This window comes from Capricornis sumatraensis, chromosome 3 (genome assembly GCF_032405125.1).
Source record: "Capricornis sumatraensis isolate serow.1 chromosome 3, serow.2, whole genome shotgun sequence".
Lineage (NCBI taxonomy): Eukaryota > Metazoa > Chordata > Mammalia > Artiodactyla > Bovidae > Capricornis > Capricornis sumatraensis.
The window spans coordinates 106,317,216-106,333,019 of NC_091071.1; the positions used below are offsets into that span (position 1 = coordinate 106,317,216).

The window sequence follows — 15,804 nt, forward strand, 5'->3', positions numbered from 1 at the left end:
CATACTGTATTCACATGCACACACATATATTAACTTGTATTCACAGAGCCTATTTCCAGAAGGCTACACAAGAAATTGGTTATAGCTAATGTCTGGAACACCCTTGAGGAATAGGGATTGGAGAAAGATTTTCTACTTTTGTACCTCTTAAATCATGTGGATATAATGTATCTCCAATTCCAAAAGTAAATAATATTAAAACTAAACAAATAAAACACAGGCCATTTTATCATGTTGAACTTTGATAGTTATGGGGAAAGGGATTTTTAAGATACGGCTCTAGTTAGAAAAAATGTTGTGACTTGGTTCTCTGAACTCCTGGCCCTGTGGCTTAGTCTATAGGGAATAGTGGGTGGGTTTATTAAAGTAACATTAAGTTGTTGTTCAGTTGCTAAGTCATGTCCAACTCTTTGCCACCCCATGGACTGCAGCACACCAGGCTTCCCTGTCTTTCACTATCTCCCATAGTTTGCTCAAACTCATGTCCATTAAATCAGTGATGCCATCCAACCATCACATCCTCTGTTGCCCCCTTCTTCTCCTTCCTTCAATCTTTCCCAACATCAGAGTCTTTTCTAATGAGTTGGCTCTTCCCATCAGGTGATCAGAATACTGGAGCTTGAGCATCAGTCCTTCCAATGAATATTCAGGGTTAACTTCCTTTAGGATTGACTGGTTTGAACTCCTCTCAAGAGTCTTCTGCAGCACCACAATCCAAAAGCATCAGTTCTTTGGTCTCAGCCATCTTTATGGTACAACTCTCACATCTGTACATGACTACTGGAAAAACCATAGCTTTGACTGTTTAGACTTTTGTTGATTAACATGTAGCCTATCAGGCTTCTCAGTCCATGGGATTTTTAAGGCAAGAGTACTGGACTGGGTTGCCATTTCCTTCTCCAGGGAATCTTCCCTACCCGGGGATCGAACCCAGGTCTCCCACATTGTAGGCAGTCGCTTTACCCTCTGAGCCACCAGGGAAGCCCAACATTAAGTTAGCATTGTTCAAATATACCATACTAAAGGGTGGTATGGTAGTATATTAACCATATTAAATTGTTGATTCCTGCTACTGGACAGTTTCATATGAAGATCCAAAAAGTCAGTATTCTTCCTGGGATAATAGCCCACATCTGAGGTCACAGCATGCATGGTAATTGATTAAGCAAATTCTGTTTTCATTACTGAGTCCTGAATTCTGTACTTCTGATTCAAAACAGAGTTTGTTGTTTAGTCACTGAGTTGTGTCTGACTCTTTGCAACCCTATGAATTGCAGCTCACCAGGCTTCCCTGTCCTTCACTGTCTCCTTGAGTTGACTCAAACTCATGTCCATTGAGTTAGTGATACCATCCAACCATATCATCCTCTGTCATCCCCTTCTCCTCCTGCCTTCAGTCTTTCCCAGAATCAGTCAGGTGGCCAAAGTATTGGAACTTCAGCTTTAGCATCAGTCCTTCCAAGGAATAGTCAGGATTGATTTCCCTCAGGATTGCCTGGTTTGATCTCCTTGCTGTCCAAGTGACTCTCAAGAGTCTTCTCCACCACTACAGTTCTAAAGCATCAGTTCTTCAGTGCTCAGCCTTCTTTACGGTTGAACTCACATCTATCCATGACTACTGGAAAAACCATAGCTTTGACTATATGGACCTTTGTCAGCAACGTAATGTCTCTGCTTTTCAATAAACTATCTAGGTTTTTCATACAGAATTAGAGCATTAAATTCTCAATGTCATCAAAATATTCTCTTGGAGAGTTTTTGTGTTTTCTTTTTGACATGATTTATTCAAAAGAGATATGGGTGTTAATTATTGAAGAGGGTTTTTTTTTTTAATATAAAGAAATTGGAGAAAAGCTTCCAGTTAAACACACAATTATTTGGTTCTATGAGTCTTAGAAGAGAAATTTAACTGGTGTGTAAAGTGATTGTTAGGAAAGTATAATGCTGTTCAGTTTTCTCTTTTCTACCTGTCTTTGAATTGGGGTTTAAAATAGTTAACACTGAACATGTGCATCCATAGTTACAGCTGCTGCAAATACCAGAATATATATGTCTTGATACAGTAAGTGGTGATTAATGTAAGGAGCCTCAAAGTTTTGGAAACAACTCAGTGAAGTGGAAAGTTGCTTTTTTGATGTCTGCAGCCATGCTGGATAAGCTATGATTCAAGCATTAACAATGAATTTGGAACAAAGAATATTATTTATTTTTTATGAAAATGGAAAACTGAACTGCTTGTTAAATTCAGATAAAATTGTGTAGCTATTGGCATACCAAACCAGGTTTGACAAATAAAATGCATATTCTTTAATGAAGGTTTTTTTTTTTAGCTGTAGGTTAAAGTCCCTATAATATGGATTATATTTGCTATTTCCCAGTGGGAGTAAAAAACTGTTTATATTTCCATGGATATAATGTAATTATATGTAATAATGTGATTATGGGCAGTCCATTTACAAATGAAGTTTAGACTTTAGTTTCATTCAGATATGATATAAAATTTCTATGAAGTGAGAAATTGGATTAGCTATATTTTCATCTTTTATATTATGGTCTCCATCAGTCATTTTTATTGTTTTCCTTCTCAATGTTGACTCCATGTCCACTGTTCGGGTTTCCAACATGTTATATGGCTACTTCCCTATTTTTAGTTTGTCTCTTGTGTTTTTGCTTTTTGCTACCAAAATTCCTTTCTGATTACTCTGTATCTGTTGCCTCCCTTTTTTTTTAACTATCCACAATCCTCTTAACAAATGAGAACTGCAAGTGAACTAAACACATGAGCTGCTTATAACTTAGTATGGTGGCCTTTTAGTCATCCTTTGCAGCATTTGACACTGTTAACCCATTTACCCTGTTTTGAAATATGTATCCCCTGGACTTCTTAGTCCCTGAACCTTGTTCTCTAACTCCATAAATATTTTTAGTTCCTTCCCTTTGCTTTCAGAATAAGAGTGCTTCCCAAGGTTGTAGCCATGAAAAAAGTTCATTCCTTTTTTTACAGTTTTTGCAGGAGAACCCCATTCATTTCTACTTCTTCTGTTACCATCTTCATGCATAGCTACTTGACCATTTTTATTTGTTGTCTTAACTTGATTGCCAAGTTAAGACATCTGTTGATCCACAGATGTTACACTCATAGAGTCAGTGATTGGGTTATGTATAGTATTTTGCCTTTTTAAAATATCTTCTCTGTTCCTTACTTTTCTTTTGAGCAACTACCATATTTATGTGTTCCCTGTACAGAATAATTCCTTAAGACAGTAATCTCTACTCAGTCTCTGCCCTTCTTCTCCTTCCATTGTCTCCTGAACCTTTTTAGGTGAGGCTTTTGTTCCCTACTGTTCTATCAAAGTTGCCCTTGTCAGGGCTGTGAATGATCTCTTGCCAAATCAAATGATCAATTCCTAGACTGCATTCCACTAGGCTTGTCAGCAGCATTTGTCATAGTTGTTCATTAGCTCCTTCCAAAACAGTTTCTTAACTTGGCCTCAAGGTCACTACATTCTTCTTGTAGTTTTTTATATTACTGGATCCTCCTCAGTTTCCTTTGCTGGATCTTTCTCCCTTTTGTGACCTCTTATTGTTGGAGCACTCCAGGGCTCTCTGTCAGTAGCTTTCTTCTTCCTAGGTGATCTCATTTAGTCTCCTGACTTTAAATATCACGTTTGGTTTTCTGGAGCTTCCTGGTGGCTCAGTGGTAAAGAATCTGCCTACCAGTGCAGGAGATGTGGGTTTGATCTCTGGGTTGGGAAGATCCACTGAAGAAGGAAATGGCAACTCACTTCAGTATTCTTGCCTGGAAAATCCCATAGACAGAGGAGCCTGGTGGGGTTACATAGTCCATGGGATTGCAGAAGAGTTGTTCATGACTTAGCAACTAAACAAGAACAAATTTAGTATTTTGCTTTAGAATAATTTTAGTACTCCCTCTCCTTTGTCACCTCCCTTCAGTTTTGCACTTTGAGAATACAGAATGGGTCCTTCCACTTGTAGAGTCTTCATTTAGAATATACATCATCCACTAAATTCACGTATATATAGTTTCATTGCCAATCACATTTCCTTTTCATCTTCTATCTTGAATCTATATTAAGGTGTTTTTATTGTTTGGTTATTTTTCTCAAGTATTTTTCTTCAAATGGTTTGCTTTAAGTGATATAATCTTGGAGATCTTGATTAGCTGCATGTCTTTTTGCCATCCCTTTTAATTAATGGGTATCTCAACTGGATATACGATTCATGAGTTCTGCTTTCCTTTCAAGTAGTCTAGATTAGTTTCCATTGTTTTTTAGTTTCTGATGTTGATGATAAAAGTGCAATGCAGTTGTTTTTTCCCCTTTATTGATAATTTTTCTTTCAGTCTGAATACTTACAAGGTTTTCTTTTTGTTCATAAGATTAATGAATTTTATATGGATGTGAGTAGATATTTGTCTTTTCAGCTCACCCCGAAATGTGGTTCTCTGTTTCAGTTATCCATCAGAGGTATTTTCTTTAGCCCCCCAAAATTTTCTTTTATTTACTTAATTTTTGCTTCTCCTTCATATATTGTGTCCTTTCTCCTTTTGAACACCAGTTTTTCACATTAGTTTTCAGGTTCTGTTCTTCAAGTGTTTTTTCTTTGCACTTCATCTCGTACTCTACTGATTTAGCTGTCAGTAATAATCATCTTTTTAAAAAATTTATCTACTCATTTTAGTTTGGAAACCATGGAAGGGAGTGTGTGTGTGTGTTGCATTAGAATTTATTTAGGTGCTATAACAATTTTTGTGCAGGTGTTTAGTCTTTCTAGCACTGCTATTTCACTAGATATATATTCTGATTATTTACTTGTATTCTGCTCTTTCAGATGATGGGGCCTCTCACATGATCAGTTATTTTTCTATGATTGTTATTGTTGTTGTTCAGTCGCCAAATTGTGTCTGACTCTTTGAGACCCCATGGACTGCAGCCCACCAGGCTTCCCTGTCCCTCATCATCTCCCGGAGTTTGCCCAAGTTCATGTCCATTGAATCGGTGATACCATCCAACTGTCTCTAATCCTCTGTCACCCTCTTCTCTTTCTGTCTTCAGTCTTCACCAGGGTCTTCTCCAGTGAGTCAGCTGTCTGCATCAGGTGGCCAAAGTTTTAGAGCTTCAGCTTCACTGATGGCTGTTTCTATGATAGCTCATTGGAAATCAAGTCTGATTGCTGAACTATTGTAAATAGTAGGACTGCCAGAGGTTGGGACAGATATAGTGCCTAAATTTGAAGGACAGTCAGCCCCACTAGAAATACCTGAAGGAAGCTCAGTGCTCTTTGATGTACTTAAACTGTCCTGGTTTCCAAAGTTGGGAAGACCCACCTGTCTCATGTTAGGAGAATCCAGCATAACCAGAGGGCTGGAAGACAGTCTTACAACTGGGGTCTTCAGATACTTAAAAGTCAAGCCAAGGCAGTGATCCACAGCCACCAGTTGTGTCAGTTGTTGCCCAGGGCTCTGATGCTATTTTTTAGTCGATTAACCACCCATGGGGTGATTTAGCTGCCTAACAATTTGCTCTGATGTTACTTCACTACAGTCATAAACCTCATCTAGCAGCCTGCAGGTCACAGTAGCTGTTTAACTTTAGAAAGTTAAGGAACTTGGAGTTGGGCATAGAAAACAAGCCACAGTCAAGGTGTTATATTACAGACTATCCTTGATCCTTTCTCATTCCAATGCCTTTACATTCTAATGACTCTCAGATTTATTATATCAATCCCTGCTATTCCCCTGACTCACATATCCCTTGCCCCACCCAACAGTACAACTGGGGTATCTGATGGATACCAGAAAGACTATAGATCAAAACCTAAGTTGTTTTTTTTTTAACCCTCTTGAAACTTGCAGGATCTTAGCTTCCCAACCAGAGATTGAACTGTGCCCCCCTACAGTGGAAGCATGGCATCCTAACCATTGGACCACCAGGAAAGTCCCCCAAATAGAACTTTTGATTGTGATCTCCAAACCTGCTGGTCTCCCCACCCTTCCTTTCTCAGTGAATGGATTACCACCATTTTTTCACAGTTAATTGCTTAAGCTGGTATCTTAAGATTCATTTTTGACTTCTTTCCCTTGTTTCATATCCATAATATCCCTATCCCAATTGTTCAGCATATCATATTGCCTGTGCTTTCAAAATGTGTCTAAACTGACCACTTTTTACCAACTCTGTCTCTATCATGCATCCATATGTTGTTGTTCCTCTCCTGTTCTACTTCAGGTGCCTCCCATCTGCTCTCATTGTTTCTGCTCTTGTCTTCTATAGTTTATTCTCTAGAAGCCAGAGTAATCTTCTTAAAAAGTTAAATAAAGGTTGCTTACTTCCAAAGGATTCTAAGGAAATCTAGACTTCATGCCATTGCTTATGGCTGTCCATGGTCAGGACCTAAGGTGCTTCCAACCTTATTTTCTACCGTTTGCTATGACTCAGTACATTTTAATCACATTAGACTCCCTCTGCTTGCTTAACTATGTCATAACCATCTTATCTCAGAGCTTTTGCATTTGCTCGTTGCTTGGTTAGAGTACTCTTCCTCCAGATTTTCTCATGATTCCCTTCCTCATTAAATTTGTGACAACTTATTCAGATCTGTTTGAATTGCTTTATTATAAAGATTGTTCCTGACCACTCTTTAAAATAGATACTCCCTTAATTCCCTATTGCACTTACCTTGTTTCAGTTTCTTTAATGGCACATATCACCACTAGGATCATTTATTTGTTCACTGTCAGAAGTTCTTCCAGTCACCCTTTATGAAGAAAAACCTTTAAATGCTATATCCCTAGGACTTGGGCTTCCCAGGTGGCACAGTGGTAAAGAATCTGCCTGCCAGTGCAAGAGCCGCAGGTTTGATCCTGGGTCTTGAAGATCCCTTGGAGGAGGAAATAGCAACCCACTCCAGTATTGTTGCTTGGGAAATCCCATGGAAGAGGAGGCCGGTGGGCTATAGTCCATGGGGTTGCAGAGTCTAACACGACTGAGCACACAAACTTATGAGAGTGCTAGGTACATAATGTTGTTCAGTCATTAAATTGTGTATGACTCTTTGCAACCCCATGAACTGCAGCAGCCAGGCTTCCCTGTCCTCCCCTACCTCCCAGAGTTTGCTCAAACTCATGTCCATTGAGTCAGTGATACCATCCAATCATCTCATTCTCTGCTACTCCCTTCTCTTCCCTGTTGAGTTACTTAGCAGGCACTCAATAAATAATATATACTTCAAATGATATCTTTACCAAATTAAAATTGGATTTTAAAATGAAAAAGTAGGTATACATGTAAATCTTCCTGGAAATAAGTCATATTTTTCAAAGTATTGCTTTTTAGTTTTCTACTTTTCCAGCCTGTTTGCAAAAAATGTAATAAACTTGTTACTCTTGCATATGTTTTAAATTTCAGTTAGAGTATTTGTATTTTATTTTCCCATAAAAACTTAATATGTAACCTACCATCTTTTTTTCATTTTAAGAACAAAATTCCATTTTACCTGTAGGTTATTTCCTAATAATATATTTATTTCCAAATTATTAATTTGTGTTGTATGTTAAAGAAAGCATGTAATATAGTATAATGTCAAGGCCATTGGGATTAAAGGAAGGAGAAAAATGCAAATAGGGAATTTTTTCCTTTCTGATTTTTGTATTCCAGTTTTTCTTTTTTTTTTTTTTTTTAAATTTCCTGTATATCACCTTGGTTAAGAGATTGGTTTTTCCCCTTATGATGTACTCACTGTCTCTAAAGGACCCGTTGTGATCTTGACCATATCTGCTATCCTTTGTTTTGTTCTTTGCCTTTTTTTTTTTCTAATTATGACCTTAGTTTATGCCCTGTCCTCAATTTCCAGTGGATAGAATTTACTTCTGTAGGTTAATAAAAAGAATAGGGAGGAGAAAATTTAGTGAAATAATAGTAGAATACAAAATTCAGCTTGAAAGTGGCCTAGTATGTATAATATAGCATATATTAATATAATTTTATGTATAACATCCTAATGCACGTTAATGCAGCGTTCTTCTAATCTCTAGGGGAGACCATGAAACCTTACTTACTGATAAGGAGGGAAGTCATTGGTACAGTCACTTGCCGTTTTGCTCATGTTTTCGAAGGGTCATTGTAGCCACCGCCATGGGTGGGCATTGGGAAACAGCATATCTGAAACTAACAGTCCCATATAACCATATGCAGTTGGCAGCTGGAGAGTCTTGTAAGTCAGGAAAGGCCCTTATTCTTATGAACACTTATAAATACCTCTCTCTGGCTTAGTGCTGTAATGTGTAAACTGTTTTGTGGCAAGCTACTGAACACAACAACGCTTAATCAAAAGTTTTTAAATAGTTGACTTTGGTAATTAAGACATTAATTTGGTTTTATTTTTGTTTTTTCCAGGTGTATGGTGGCTGATGAAGTAAGTGTGTTCATGATTTTTATGTCCTTTATAAAATTCCCCAGCCAGTTTTTATTGTCTGCTATTTACCCTGTACTCTCTCTCATATGACTCTGCATCTGTATATGGAGAGGAGAGGGGGAGGGCGAGGAGGAGGGTGGCAGGGCAGCAGCAGAGAGAATAAGAATGAGAAAGAGAATGTGTGTGTGTGTGTGTGTGTGTGTGCATGCATGCAAGACATGCATTTGGAACATGTTAGTATTAACATTAGTGATCCAGAAATATAGTGATCTATATTTGTGGCCTCAGAAGAAATGAATGCAACCCCAAACAAAGCTGAACTCTTCTTTACTTGTCAAAATGCTGCTTGCTTAGAACCTGGACTTTTAAGATTTTGCTCTAAAGGTTATTTTTAATTGTTTTGTATGAGTGTGAAATGTACTATTCAAATGGTGTTTTATTGTCACTAATCAATTTGATAGCTTTGAGTGGCATGTACTTGTATATACTCATATTCAGATTTTTCCACTGAAAGGGAAGCTCTTGCTACATAAGCTGCAGTACTCTGCATACATTCTGAGTAAATTTAAGTCAATAAAGTTCAGATTTTTTTATATCATTTTGAAACATGTTTTCATGATATCTTTAATGATAATAGCAAAACATATACATTTAAGAATATATCAGAGATGAAGAAAATGGATATTGAATTTTTTAAAAAGATATATGAGACCATAAAAAATTCTCCCAATTAGCTATTTTTTAATGTAATTTACATGTAGACTCACCAATGGTGTATCTTTAGGAAAAAAGTAAATAAGAGTATTACATGCAAATGAATGCCAAGCAGAAGGTTGACACAGGGCTTCTTGGTTCATGCTGATTTATAATTACTGAAGTTTTTAGTTTGAACTCTTTATAGGCAATTGTTTTTAGACTAAATGTTACAGTTAGAAACATAGTCATAGCCTGTGAAAAAGTTCAACAGTGTAATTAAAGAGACAGGACATGGACATTTGGAAAAAAAAGTAGAAATTTTTATTTTGGAACAAGATGAATTCTGAAAGAATCTACATAAATTTATAGATTTGAGAGTCCAAAATTACTAAAAGAGGCTTATGTTTTTAGTCCCTGAATATGTTTTCACCAAATAGGAGTATAAATTCATACTTCAAAACCTTAAAACTAGGCATAGCCATTTATATAACGTATAAATGTGTGCTACATGTATTGATGTATATATAAATTATTTTGTAAACAGACCAGTTTTATTTTCACAGTCAATATAACATGTAGTATTATTTGTTAATCTCCTCAAGTGATTCATGGGGAACATTTTACTGGCTATGACATTGCTACCTTGTTCCTCAATTTGGTGTTACAGTGGTTTGAATATGCCTTAAATGTGCAGAATCATTCATGGATTGAAATAAGCATTTGATTAGCACCTTAACTCTGCTTAGCACTTATATTTCCGTTTTCTCAGTTAACATTAGACTAAAGATGGTGCATGATGAGTTCACGATGAATGCTTTAGCCAACAAGAGTTTTTCATTATACTCTTCACTTTTCATCTCCTATTATTTACAATTACACTTGCCACATGTCGAAGGATTTGTGGTAATCTTTTGAAACTATTATTTTTTAATTTAATAAATTTTAAAAAACCATTTAATATTTTCTCAGTACTTAAAAGAAGATTCCCTTTTTGTGTCCCTCATATATCCTCATATTTCTCCAGCATTTTAAAGACTCTTATTTTTTATACTTATTTGACTTTCCAAAGTTCATTATGTTGAATCCCCTATCAATAAGGTTAATTAAGGAAAAATCCTCAATTTAACATATAAGTACAAAAAATAGTCACAGAAATAGCATAGTATTATAAATTCTAAGATCACAGCTCAAAATACAATAACATCCTCTGGTTTTTTGATTGAGTTGAAATGCCATTTCTGTGGAATCTTATTGAGCTAATATGGATGAAAGTGAGTAAATTAAAAGTCTTGAAATAGAAAGAACTTGTATATATGTAAATTATATGAACTCTGGTTTGACCTTCATTTTATTTTCTAATACTGTTCTCCTTCTCTTGCTCTTATCACAAAACAGTAGTGAAGTCAGAGAAGGAAATGCAGTTTATAATTTGGAGGTCAACCACATTTTGATTTTAAAATTAAAAAATATATTTTGATATGATGAATATTCAACTTATCAATAGAGCTTTAGGAGAACAATTTTACATCTGTATTATTAGCCTCTTTTATTTCTTTTTTAATGCTTAAATACCTACTTGGAATATTGTATAATTTAACTGTCTGCTGTGATCTTTCCTTCCTAGCTTTGGAAGCAAATGACTTCCTTCACTGTATCCTCTTGTAGTATCTTTCCAATAATGTCCTTTCTAATGTATCAAATCTTTGTGGAATTATATAATATCTCTATTGCATATAAAATTGGAATGGTGACTTATTTCTGTTTGTCTAATTGTGTTGAGTATTTATTATAAAACTATGTTTCAGATAGCCAGCAAAGCTGCAACTTTTAATAAAATTAACTTTTCAGACTTAGCTTAAGCTCTTTTAATTCCTGTTTCCCCTTCTTGGTTTAATATAGTTAAGTGTTATCTCAAGAGCTATACAGTAAACATAAAGAAACTCTTTTGAAATAGTACTCCGTTAATAATGGAATTTTGGGCCACAGTCTGTAGTCAGGCTCTTGCACTATTACCTTTGCTGTTTCTTAATAGATTTTTAACCACTGTGTTTTTGTTCTGTTGAAAATGTTTATTCACAGAAAGATTTTAAATGTGAAAAATAATTTCACATTAACATATACCAGGTGATTCAAATGGATACACATGAGGAAAATATTAAATCTACACACACAATACCTTATTTTCAGGGATTTAAAGGCAATTATTCTTTGTAAAAGCTTAGTGTTTACAAAATTTTTGTGATGTTCGTTTTTACCTAAGAAAATGAGATTAACATCCTGGGTTTAGATGAATAGCTTAATAATTGTGCAGCTATGGACAAATTGTTGTCAGGACATGGATCTGTCTTCTCTGTGTATTGAATCTATTATCAGAGTCAGAAAATTCCTACTTTCCTCGTTTGTAATATTTTTGTCAGTACTCTGCTTTAGTCCTCTCCCCCTACACTTTTCCCTAAGTTTCCTTCCTGTTACTTGAGAAAACATTTGGAGGCAGAGGGATGGTATAACCAAATAAAGAATTGCTTTCCTTCCTTTTTCAGAAGAAAAGGAAACCGTTTGTCAAGGCTAAGCCACTTGGCTTGGCTTACTTTGTGACTATTTTGGGATTAATAGATAAATATTTGGAACAGAGACCAGAGAGTTATCATTATGGATGCTCTTTTTTTTTTTTTTTTTTGGTCAAGGTGCTTCTCTGGAAGAGAAGTTTGGAGGGGAAAGGCTGTGGAAACTGTTGAATGCTTGCAGAAGTTTTTCTGGAGGCCGAAGTTTGAAAAGCCTTGTGATTTTCTCTGCAGGCAGAAATCTGTAGGTGTCTCAAAACACCAAAGAACCCCCTTTAGAAGATTATTTCTGAGCAGAATACCTTAAAATTGATACTGTGATATAGACTCTGCCAACATTTTAGGTTTGAGGACTAAGACATTAAACCAGACATGAAAAATTTTAGTTTTCCTTTTATATAAGCCAAACTTGGTTTGACAAAGAGAGCTGAGATGATAATTTTTATTCCATTTGCTTCTACAAATCCTTCTTCCCCTTTACCAGACCCTGGTGGAATTGAATCCCCTCTGAGCTTTTACTGTTTCTCATAAGCAAAAACATAACCCCTTTGGGGTGGTGGTCCATTTTTGTTGAGTGAATAGACTGATTAAAAACTTAATACTTAATTAACGCATATGTGCCAGGTTCTGTTCTATTGATTTACATGTATTCATTTGTTTCATCTCTGGACAACTCAATAGAATGTTATGATTATTACTACCACCATCATTTTTTAGATGAGAAAGCTGAAGCACAGGTCTGTTAGTAAATGGAGCTGGGATATGCTAGGAGCTGGTATCGAATCTGAAATAATCCAGCTCCCAAGTCCATTATTGCTGTTCTATACAAAGTCTGCAGGCACCAGACTTTCTATGTTTTGAAAGGATTCTTAAATACAGAAGACTCTGTAAGGCACAGTGCTCAAATGGATGAAACTGAATGATAAGTGATAGCATTTGTGCTATTGAGACCGTTCTCTAAAGCGGTATCGTTTGACTGCTTGTTCTTCATTTCTAAGGCCAGCTTTACTATTTTTTGAATGTCCTTTCTCAAAAATAACTTTTATTTATTTTTTTTTGTTTTTTATTAATTAATTTATTTTTTAATTGAAGGATTAATTGCTTTACAGACTTTTGTTGTTTTCTGTCAAACTTCAACATGTATCAGCCATAGGTATACCACTTCACACCAGTCAGAATGGCTGCGATCCAAAAATCTGCAAGCAACAAATGCTGGAGAGGGTGTGGAGAAAAGGGAACCCTCCTACACTGTTGGTGGGAATGCAAACTAGTACAGCCACTATGGAGAACAGTGTGGAGATTCCTTAAAAAATTGCAAATAGAACTACCTTATGACCCAGCAATCCCACTGCTGGGTATACACACCGAGGAAACCAGAATTGAAAGAGACACATGTACCCCAATGTTCATCGCAGCACTGTTTATAATAGCCAGGACATGGAAACAACCTAGATGTCCATCAGCAGATGAATGGATAAGAAAGCTTTGGTACATGTACACAATGGAGTATTACTCAGCCGTTAAAAAGAATTCATTTGAATCAGTTCTGATGAGATGGATGAAACTGGAGCCGATTATACAGAGTGAAGTAAGCCAGAAAGAAAAACACCAATACAGTATACTAACACATATATATGGAATTTAGAAAGATGGCAATGACGACCCTGTATGCAAGACAGGAAAAAAGACACAGCTGTGTATAACGGACTTTTGGACTCAGAGAGAGAGGGAGAGGGCGGGATGATTGGGGAGAATGGCATTCTATCATGTATACTATCATGTAAGAATTGAATCGCCAGTCTATGTCTGACGCAGGATACAGCATGCTTGGGGCTGGTGCATGGGGATCACCCACTGAGATGTTATGGGGAGGGAGGTGGGAGGGGGTTTCATGTTTGGGAACACATGTAAGAATTAAAGATTTTAAAATTTAATAAAAAAAAAAAACTTTTAAATTTTAGAATAGTCTTTTTTTTATTTTTTTGGTTGCGCTGGGTCTTCGTTGCTGCTTGCAGCCTTTCTCTAGTTGTGGAGAGCAGGGGCTACTCTTTGTTGCAGTGCATGGGCTTCTCATTGTGGGGGTTTCTCTTGTTGTGGAGCATAGGCTCTAGGCATTGGGCTTCAGTAATTGCAGCGGGTTGACTCTGTATTTGTGGGGTGCAGGCTCCAGGGCACAGGGGCTTTAGTAGTTGTGCCTCATGGGTTCTAGAGCACAGGCTCAGTAGTTGTGGTGAACGGCCTTTAGTTGCTCTACGGCATGTGGAATCTTCCTGGACCAGGATAGAACCCATGACCCCTCCAATGGCAGGTAGATTGTTATCCACTGTCCCACCAGGGAAGTTCAGTAACACTTTTAGTTTTATAGTTATTGTGAAGATAGTACAGAAAATTCTCTTATGCCCCAAAGCCAGTCCCCCATTATTAGTTACTTTACTATACTAATAGTAATGTGTCTCAATTAATGAACCAATATTCATATATTAATACTGTTAACTAAAAGCCATACTTTATTTAGACATCCTCCAGTTTTTACTGATGTCCTTTTTCTTTTGCAGGAGTCCATCCATGTTTTATAACATATAACTCCATTATATGTTTTAAATAGACAGGTGGTTGTTGTTTAGTCGCTCAGTCATGTTCAACTCTGTGACTCCATGGATTGTAGCACACCAGGCTTCCCTGTCCTTCACCATCTCCTAGAGCTTGCTCAAGCTCATGTCGATTGAGTTGGTGATGCCATCCAACCATCTTGTCCTCTGTTGTCCCCTTTAACTCTTGCCATCAATCTTCCCCAGCATCAGGATCTTTTCTAATGAGTTGGCTCTTCACATAGGTGACCAAAGTATTGGAGCTTCAGCATCAGTCCTCCCAATGAATATTCAGGGTTGATTTCCTTTAGGATTGACTGGTTTGATCTCTTTCGAGTCCATGGGACCTCAAGAGTCTTTTCCAGCACCGCAGTTCTAAACATCAATTCTTCAGTGCACAGCCTTCTTTATGGTCCAACTCTCACATCCATATGACTAACCAATAGCTTCTCCTAGTTGTGAGTTTCTCAGACTTCCCTTGTTTTTGAAGACCTTTACTGTCGTGAGAATTAATTGTTTAGCATTTGGTAAAATGTCTCTTAATTGGGATGTGTTGTCTGATGTTTTTCTCTGATCCGACTGGGGTAATGTGTTTTGACAAAAAGACCACAGAGGTAAAGTGCCATTGTCACCACGTAATTGCAAGGGTACGTAATATCAATTTAACTTCACTATTGATGTTAACCTTGATTACCTGGCCTGATGTAATGTTTGTCAGGCTTTTACCCTGTAAAATTACTGGTTTTGTTGTTGCTGTTCCTTCCCATACTATGTTTTTTGAAAGAAAATAACTGTATGTAGCCCATACTTAAGGAATGCGGATTTATGTTCTACTTCTTAAAGGCAGAGTAAATATATAAATTGGGCTACCCTGGTGGCTCAGTGGTAAGGAATCTGCCTGCCAATACAGGAGATGTAGGTTCAATCCCTGGAGAAAATCCAGGAAGATCCCCTGGAGAAGGAAATGGCAAACTACTCTAGTAACTCCAGTAATCTTGCCTGGAATATCCCATGGATAGAGGAACCTTTTGCAAGGTTGCAAAAGAGTAGGACATAACTGAGCTACTAAACAACAACAAATACATAAATTATTTGGAATTCATTCTTTCACTCACTTACTTTACTGTGTATTTATATCTGTAGGACTCATGGACATTCATCTTATATTTTGGGTTATTATCAGTACTTTTTAATTTTGTTACGCAAATGGTCCCAGCTTTGGCCATTGGGAGGTCTTTTAATTCACTCCTGTGTCCATGACTTGCCCGCTTTTCTATAGGTTGTTCTGTTTGGGGTTTTCTGTTTTCTTTGTGTTTTTTTTTTTTTTTTTTTTCAGCATTTTCTTACTTTCTGGCACTATAAGATGCTCCAGGCTTCTCTTGTATATTTCCTACCACGGTCCTTGAATCAGCCATTTCTGCATGAAATCCTGGTTCTTCTTAGTGGAGAAAGATACTGGCACCAGATCTAGGTGGCAGGTGTACTCATTTTTACTGAGGTGTCATTTCTTCTAGATCCTCTCAGCT

At 36.8% G+C, this 15,804-nt stretch overlaps 1 protein-coding gene across 1 annotated transcript in view; it reads left to right on the top strand.

Annotated features, from left to right (window-relative positions):
* Positions 1 to 15,804, top strand: part of ZRANB3 (zinc finger RANBP2-type containing 3) — a 289,988-nt gene that overhangs the window by 102,578 nt on the left and 171,606 nt on the right. Inside the window, exon 3 of the mRNA XM_068969046.1 lies at positions 8,415 to 8,433. Coding sequence (XP_068825147.1) covers positions 8,415 to 8,433 — 19 coding nt within the window. The remainder of the gene's footprint in view (positions 1 to 8,414; positions 8,434 to 15,804) is intronic.